The 8342-nt window shown below is 39.0% G+C and overlaps 1 protein-coding gene across 1 annotated transcript in view; it reads left to right on the plus strand.

The window, feature by feature from the left end:
* The window catches only part of csmd3b (CUB and Sushi multiple domains 3b), a 210628-nt gene extending 203864 nt beyond the window's left edge, over positions 1-6764 (plus strand). The window contains exons 65-72 of the mRNA XM_029514819.1: positions 351-462; positions 563-742; positions 2148-2207; positions 3244-3402; positions 5258-5394; positions 5741-5828; positions 6002-6137; positions 6605-6764. Of these exons, the coding sequence (XP_029370679.1) occupies positions 351-462; positions 563-742; positions 2148-2207; positions 3244-3402; positions 5258-5394; positions 5741-5828; positions 6002-6137; positions 6605-6764 (1032 nt within the window). The remainder of the gene's footprint in view (positions 1-350; positions 463-562; positions 743-2147; positions 2208-3243; positions 3403-5257; positions 5395-5740; positions 5829-6001; positions 6138-6604) is intronic.
* Positions 6765-8342: the final 1578 nt, after the last annotated feature.

Genomic DNA, 8342 nt, shown 5'->3' on the forward strand with positions numbered 1-8342 from the left:
AACATTGATTTGATTTAGATTTCAACCATCAGTGTCTATGACATAAACTCAGAATATCTGCCAGGCAAGGACACGCTCAACAGGTCCTCTAAACACAATAAAATAAAATAAAATAAAAAAATGAACATTTTATTGAATGTTTTGTTCCCCAGTGCAATGCTAACTCTTGTATTGCAGTGACTGCCCCCTATTAACTAAATAAACAAATCAAAGCACTCCCCTACTGTGTCCTCTGCTCCTTTGAAAGTATTCCAACTCCTCCTGGACCATGAGCAAGCAAAGCATTTTCTAATGCTCTTTATCTCTGCCTGTTTGTGGGCTTTTGTCTCCCTCGCCCTCTCTCTGCGCAGGTGGGGAGTGTGGTGTCATTTCAGTGCCAGCCAGGTCATTTGATTCAGGGCTCTTCCTCCAGAACCTGCCAGCCTGATTTGACGTGGAGCGGCACACAACCTGAGTGCATACGTAAGAAAAATCCATCCCCTCATCATGTTAATTGTATCCTCCGCCCTAACTATCTGTCAGACTCAAACTCAGCTGCACAAATCCCCTCCCCACTCGACAGCCCATGCCTGTAAGCAGCCAGAAAGCCCACTCCATGTGGACGTGGTGGGGATGGATCTCCCTGGTTTTGGCTACACCTTGGTGTACAGCTGTCAACATGGCTACTTCCTGGCAGGGGGTTCTGAGCACAGAGTCTGCAAGAGTGATGGGACTTGGACTGGGAAGATGCCTATATGTCGAGGTGACTGATTTGCTTCCATGTTTTTCATGTTATCGTTACATCAAGTACATCCTACAGTGTAGAACCGGTGGTGATTCTGGCAACACCACAAAACCAATGAAATAAATATCCTTTGATGTTTTGCATTTGTAATAAAGGAAATGGGACATATTGATCAGCAACCTTTATCTTGCTGTAAAACTTGTTGCCAAAAAATGTTCTAGCTTAGCGACTCTTCTGGGGCTTTTGAGTTATAGAGTCATTACCTTTTTCTCTTTTATTTCAACTTTTCAAGCACTCTTTAAGGATTCCTTATTTGTGTTGACTTACATTTTAAGAGTGAGGGTAAAATTCTTCAAATTGGAGTTTTATAAGATCCATTGAACTGCCAAACCTTAAATAAAGTTTTTGTCTTGCTATCAAGAAATGTCAACAAGTGAAGTTTTGAAGCCATCATTGTGCAAAGAAAAAAACTAGCTTCGGATCTGAAATCATTCCACCGAGTCTGCCACCCTTTTGCCCCAAAGTAGCCTTCAAATTGGAGCACACTCTGAACCAATTTGAGATTCTAGGACAAATACTCTCTCCCTTGCTTGCCCTTACTTGGAGGCAACAATGGCTGCATCTTGAAGAGATGGCAGAAGCTATTCACAGTCAGGTGCCTTTAGGCTGCTTTGAAAAGAATTTAATATGCGCTGCAGGTGGGGCTGGACAACATGGCCACAATTTATATCACAATTGATTTAAACATTTTGGTTGATACGATATAATTCAGATGTCAACATGAACATCATCAAAGTTGCCAAAAACCACAAAGAATAACTAAAAAGGATGTCTACACCCATAAATTCCCCAAAAAATTGTTTTCCAACTCTATTGATTGTTCTCCTATAAACCTATATAATATTTTAGCTATAAAAACGATACAAAATGAAATATGGCAAAGGAAATAGCAATAGCCACAGAGCCACAAATAAACAAAAACCTCAGCTTTGTAATTATTAATATTCTTAAACTAACTTTCAACAAAAAAATAGGCTGATTGTCTTATTCTTCTGAAATAGATTGTAACAAAAGTTACAATGTGGTCAGCTTCAGGCTCTCAGGATATTTTCTGGAGGTGAGCTCTTCAAATGGTGGACAGATTTGATGCATTCCTGCTAATAGTCCCCTCTTCTCTCTATTGCTCTACCTGAAAATAATTCGTAAAGATGTTTATTTTGGGGAGCCCTTTTCATTACAAGTCATAATTATTGTACACATTAATGACTAGGAATTTCCACTGCAATGTAATCTGGTGATTTGGTAATATAAAGTACCTCCCTCAAATGAAACTGGTTGTTGAAAATAGCAAAAATGTTGATCTATTCTCTTCTCAGGTTTTAATGAAGTATGTTCTAACCCTCTGTTTGTGTTGTGTTTATAGCTGGAGAGAAGAAAAAACCTGTGAAACCAGCAACAGGAACTCCCAGTCCAAAACTAAACGGTCAGTTCTAACACAGTCTTTTGAATTCCAGGCTAGCACAGTCATGTTATCTCTTGTCGATTCTTGACTCCTATCTATTCTGCTTTGCCCTGGTTTAGTCTGTACTTAAATAAACTCTTCTCTGCTCAGCTCGGCTCTGCAGCGCTGTTCCTCTTGTGTCTTGGTTTTATTGCACTGCCTTTCATCGTAGTTGTAAATAATACATTTTTCCTCACTTCACATAGAAAGGTAAATTATTGCAATATTCTGGTCTTCTGTCTGCTGTCGTTTTGCTTGGTTCTGTTTTCCGCTCAGCCCTGTTGTAGTCTGTTATTCTGTAGTTGTTCAATAACAAGTTGCTGTGACTATCAAAGCAGGGTGCATTCCTTAACTCCACTGAAATATTGTCCCTAAAGCTACATATTAAATCTCATTTCACACTAACAGTGTCTGTTTACATATTTACTATACTGAACTCCTTTTGGGAACACAAGAAACCCCTCTGTCTTGATGATTAAATCCTATGTAGGTCTTTTTTAACAAATTAATGTTATTTAACTGAACATATAACATCTTCCTGATAGACTTAATCATGTCTTGAGTAGAAAGGTAAACAATAATATTCAGGAGGTTTAGCAGTTGCTATTCTTCTGTGTGTGAATATTGTAGTATTGCATTATACTGCCTGATGCAGTTGATAAGTTGTAGTGTAAAAGTTGTAGTGAGTGATCAATTAAAATGAATGGAAAAATCTGAATATTTTAACAAATTCCCATTATATTCCGTTTGATTCTATATTGCTATGTATTGTGTCATTGCTTTCGGTTCTATTCATGTATGCTTTTTCATATTTTATTCTTGTATATTTGTACCGTTTCATTTTTCCCCCCTTTAATCTGTTTTGTTCCATTATGTTTTTGATTCTGAATTAATTCCATTTGGTTTTTGTTTTTTTTTTTTGTTTTTATGCTTTTCTTTGTTTTGCTTTGTTAAATTGTCGGTCATTTTGTTTTTGTTTTTGTTTTTTTTTTGCCTAATGTCATGTTCTGTTTTGTAGTTCCAGATGACGTCTTTGCACCTAACTATATATGGAAGGGCTCCTATAATTATCGCGGGAGGAAGCAACCAATGACACTGAGCATCACCAGCTTCAACTCCACAACAGGAAGAGTCAATGTTACCCTTAGCAATGGCAACATGGAACTGCTCCTATCAGGCATGGCTCATTGTAATTCATTATTCCCACATACAGCGCGAAACACAGAATAGAGCATGAATGGTGTGACATGGCATGACAGGACATGTTAAGTCATAAGCTATGATTATGCCATAGCACCACATGCTGCTGTATTCATTCACTGGCCGTGCACCAAATAAACAGCTTGACGTTAATTATAATATGAAGTTTCTGCTTTCAAGACCCATACTGACAACACATTATTTGGGATTGATTATTGGCATTTCCTGTCACTGGAAACTTCTTTTAAATGCTGTTACTGTATTTCTCACTTAAAGCACAAATGTACTATATTTCTTCACACATAGACCTCCCAGGGGCTTATAACAGCATCAAAAGGGGGTTAAGACCCTACTAAAATACTAATCCGGGTGACGATTGAATGGATTGCTGGAGAAGTAAAGCGCACAAGTACCATATCGCATAACCATGGAGCTAAGAGATGTTTAACATCCATCTCTTGGCTTAAATAAGCATCTTTGGATCAATAACATCAGAAGTCTGCTTGAGCAGGAACCAAAGGGCCAGTGCCCAGCCGCAAAAAAACATGCTAGCTGCTCCTCCCAAGAGTTTTCTTTATATTTTACAGAAAGTAAGACAAGCACAAGAATGAGTAAAAAAAGAATGATGGGGGGAACTTAGCGAGCTTTCAAACTTAGACTCTAGTGAAACAGATGAGGTAATAATAAGGTAGCAGAGTCAGTGAATAAGGATAGTTCTACCGATGAGGAAGGGGGAGGTGATTTTGTTGAGGAACACAATGTGGTAGAAACCACTTAAAGAGAATTCTCATAGATATAATTGCTCAAAGACTTCCAAACATCGACGAGAGATATTAATAGAAAATGCAGGAATAAAATATTTAAGAAATATGAAAAAAGAAAACTCAAACCAGCGTGTGATTGTGAAAGTACCAAAATGTTAGTCTTGTGTTGTTTCTTACAGTAGGGGGGGTCTAAACCAATATGTTACTCCCATGTGGTGTTCTTGAAGTATTTGTTACAAACACATAGTATTGAAAAGTTACTGAATGAAAATGCTTTACTTTGGGGATATTTTGAATGATAAAACTCAGATCTAATCTATGTGTGTAATTCAAAATAAGGGATTTTGTAGTATTTAGGTTACAAAGTAAGAGGTTGTCTTTGTGTGTGAGCTATCTGAAAAGTGGGGTTTTTATAGCTGGAAGAAGACAAGGTCTGAGCTCTGATAAGCAGCAGCAAGTTTTAAATCTCTCTCAAATTATTCACTTTCATATCAGATATCAGACCTCGGCCAGGAAGGCTCTGCCAAGTCGCACCGAGGAAGACAATTTGTAATGAGAAGTTCTCAACAGATGAAATGCCCCTCATAGGTCATCTTTGTTGCAGACTTTGTCATTGGCAGATGAAAAACTGGTCCATTTGAGACAGCACAGGGTTCCGTTAAAGAACTTCTAGTCTTATAGTTAGTGTTATAATCAGGAACCAGGATGACCATGCTCTGCTGAAGCTATGACTGTAGCGTGGATTATGATGCAGAAGTGGCTCTTGGGAAATGGGCAGACAACAAAGCTCTCACTTTGCTGCTATTAGCCCTGTTAGAGAAGTCAGCTGGAGAAGCTAACTGCTCCCAAAAAGTCCACAAAAATGAATGCAGGGGAAGTAAGAGACACCAGTATGGTTGTGTAAATGGTGGGTGAAAACAATTGATTTCATGATGCAACTCCTAAATTACAATATACATTTTGTAGGCTGACCACTGTAACAAGGACAAAATACAAGGAAAATCCAACAATCTTTGCCAAAGCAATCCACTGTTTTCAACCGGTGTTCCTTTTTTCTGTCCTTCATAGGTGTATATAAGGCTTCTGAGGCCAGGCTGTTACTGCTGATGTACCAAGTCAACTATGTGAACCAGGGCAACCAGCTGAAAGAATCAGCCATCTCACCAGCCAAAATCATAGACGACTCCTGGACCATGGATGGATTTGTAAGTTTCAAAGGATACAGAAAAATCAACTTTTGTATACTAGTTCTCCAACAACATTGTGAATTTTCATTGACAAGCTGAGCTCAGTAATTTAGATTTATCACAACTTGACTCGAGATTGAGATGAATACTACAGTTATTTACAAAACACAACTGCTTCTAAACAAATTGCTCACTTGATATGATGTTGTCATGGTATTCAATCAGCTACTTGAATAATAAATTAAGGAATATGTTTTTTGAAATGCTGCATGCTGCTCTTTAGACACACACACAAAATGTCCGCTGTCTTCATCTCCTCTCACTGTATGTGCCAACTTGTGTCTCCTCACTTTTAACTCTGCAGGTATCCGCAGAGCCTGATGGCTCTAGTTATGTATTCCAGGGTTTCATCCAGGGAAAAGATTATGGACAGTTTGGACTGCAAAGACTAGGTAATGCCTGCCATTTATATTACAGTGTGCCCCGTTTTGCTAGACCTGCCACCAATTTAAAGCTAAGCTACTGACAAAGCGATGATATGAAAGTGATTATTCTTATTAATTCTTTCATGTCATCTAAACCAGTTGTGTGGACTATGACAATACATTTCATTGTAATTTCATAGGTCTCAATATGTCAGAGAGTCAGAACTCGCCTCCCCCTCAGCTTGGTACCAACAGCAGCTCTGTGGCTATCGCTATTCTGGTGCCTTTCTTCGCTCTGATCTTCACTGGCTTTGGTTTCTATCTTTACAAACAAAGGTATGTGCTAAAAACAAACAAACAAACAGAACAAGGACTTTCATGTTTTTCAATTAAGCGCAATTCTCTTACATTTCAGTAATGGAAAGCAATTTCAGCAGCCAGCAGCAGCAGTTACTTTGCTGTTGTTTTCCATTATTCCATAAGAAAAAGTAAAAAGGCATTGTTAACATTTTAAGAAGCGGAGCGATAAGAAAACAGTAACTGCCGCAGTTTGATTCTGAGTTGTTAAGAATTGAATTCACTCTGCCGCAAACTGCTGCAAAACAATTCCGCTTTGCAAGTGATGTGCTAATTGGAATCTCACCAGGCTTCCCAAAAACCTAAACGTATTCTAATCCTTTAAACTCGTTTCCTATACTTCCACTCCCACGATTGCATTTGCTATTGTCCACTTACTACCCAGTTTTGCTGATATAATAGACAATAGAATAATTTATTTGCTTTGCTGCTGTTTCCTTTTACAGAACTACACCAAAAACCCAGTATACAGGCTGCTCAGTCCATGAAAACAACAATGGCCAGGCCGCCTTTGAGAACCCAATGTACAACACCAACGCCAAGGCTGTGGAAGGGAAGGCTGTAAGATTCGATCCAAATCTAAATACTGTCTGCACCATGGTCTGAGGATTGATTGAATTTATTGACTCAGATTTCTAATGGGACCACAATTGGTATGACGCTGTGGAGAGGAAAGCCATCGTCAGCATACAGACATCGTCGATACGGCGGTCTGTACATTGATTACTGAAGACCTCCAGTCCCACTTCAGACACCTTATCTCCCCAAGCAGATGAAAAGCTTGAAACAAAAACACAGCATTGGTTCCTGTCACAAAAAGCATTTTGTATTCGAATGCAAAATGTCTGCAACCTTTGACAGATGCAGTGCAACCGTTTGAATCTCGCAGTGAAATCTGATATCAAGTAAAAGAAATCGATGCATCCCAACGGAAAACTGTCCTGGCAATTATCTGTCAGTAACTCCAAGACTCAGCTGATTATGGCCAGTTTATAATTTGATTCTAAATGCAACTCAGCGATTCAATTTCATCTTTTTTAAACTCCACTCATGGCCCCCAACACACACAAATAGTAATTACAAAGCCATGACCTTCAAGTCAAATATATGTTACCATAACTCATTGCCAATTTTGTACTTTATATAGAGCTTTGGAAGTAAGGACCCATTCTGAGCTCTGTGAACAAAAGTCCTCGCCTGAAGAAAGAGAGAGCACATTATCTGTGTTCCAGCCATGGCTATACATCACAGAGATAAACCGCACTACGAAAATGGGTCGATTTCATTTGTAACATGTTGTTTCCCCAATTGTACCGAAGAAATACTTACTTCTTAGGGACACAGAAGGAAAATGGCTGCAGACGGGGAGATGTGACATGAAGCGAAGTCACAAAAAGACACTGTGAAGCAAAGAAAACAGTTTCTGTTTATCTGGGTTCAACACTGACAGTAAAACACACTGTCACCAGGAAACTGTCAGTAAATCAGACTGGCTATATGTGAACAAGAACCTATTTCTAAAATGACCACGGAATACAACACCTTATCCATGAGACAGGAGGTTTACCTGTCTCTTGTCTTTTTCTATTAAAATGGAATCTGAGCTGGCTAATGCTAGCAGCCAGTAGCAAAAGTTTCTTTGGAAAGAGACTTACTCCTCACCAAGGGATAAGGGCAGTCCTTGAGTTGAGCTATAATCCTAACTGAACTGGGATTACGGCAAAGCAAAACTAAAAGGGGTCTAAAGAGAAACTAGCACTAATATAACAGATGAAAAGAGACTGACTCATCTAATGGATAAGCTACTCCTTCCGTTCCACTGGATAAGTGCGGAGGCTGAGAAGATGGAGACAACCCTTAACTGAACTGGAAAAAGAGTAAGGGGGTCATCAAGAGAGAGAAACGGGATCTTAAAATCCAAACGCAGCCAATCAGAGTCTGGCTCACCTGAAATCAACTACTGAGAGAGCCTAGCCCTCCGTCTACATAAAGAATCAGATCACACAAAATGGCCTTGGAGAAAAATGCTCCTGATCCTGTGAATTTTAAAGGATTCTGATAAGATGCTAAATGGATACAGAGGACTCTGATGGACTAACAAAGAAAAAGACTTTGACAAACAGAGGAAGCTCTGGCACTAAAGCACATTCTACAGAAACACTACCTGTCTACCCATTGAGAGAT

The sequence above is a fragment of the Echeneis naucrates genome, chromosome 11 (genome assembly GCF_900963305.1).
Source record: "Echeneis naucrates chromosome 11, fEcheNa1.1, whole genome shotgun sequence".
NCBI classification, from domain to species: Eukaryota; Metazoa; Chordata; class Actinopteri; order Carangiformes; family Echeneidae; genus Echeneis; species Echeneis naucrates.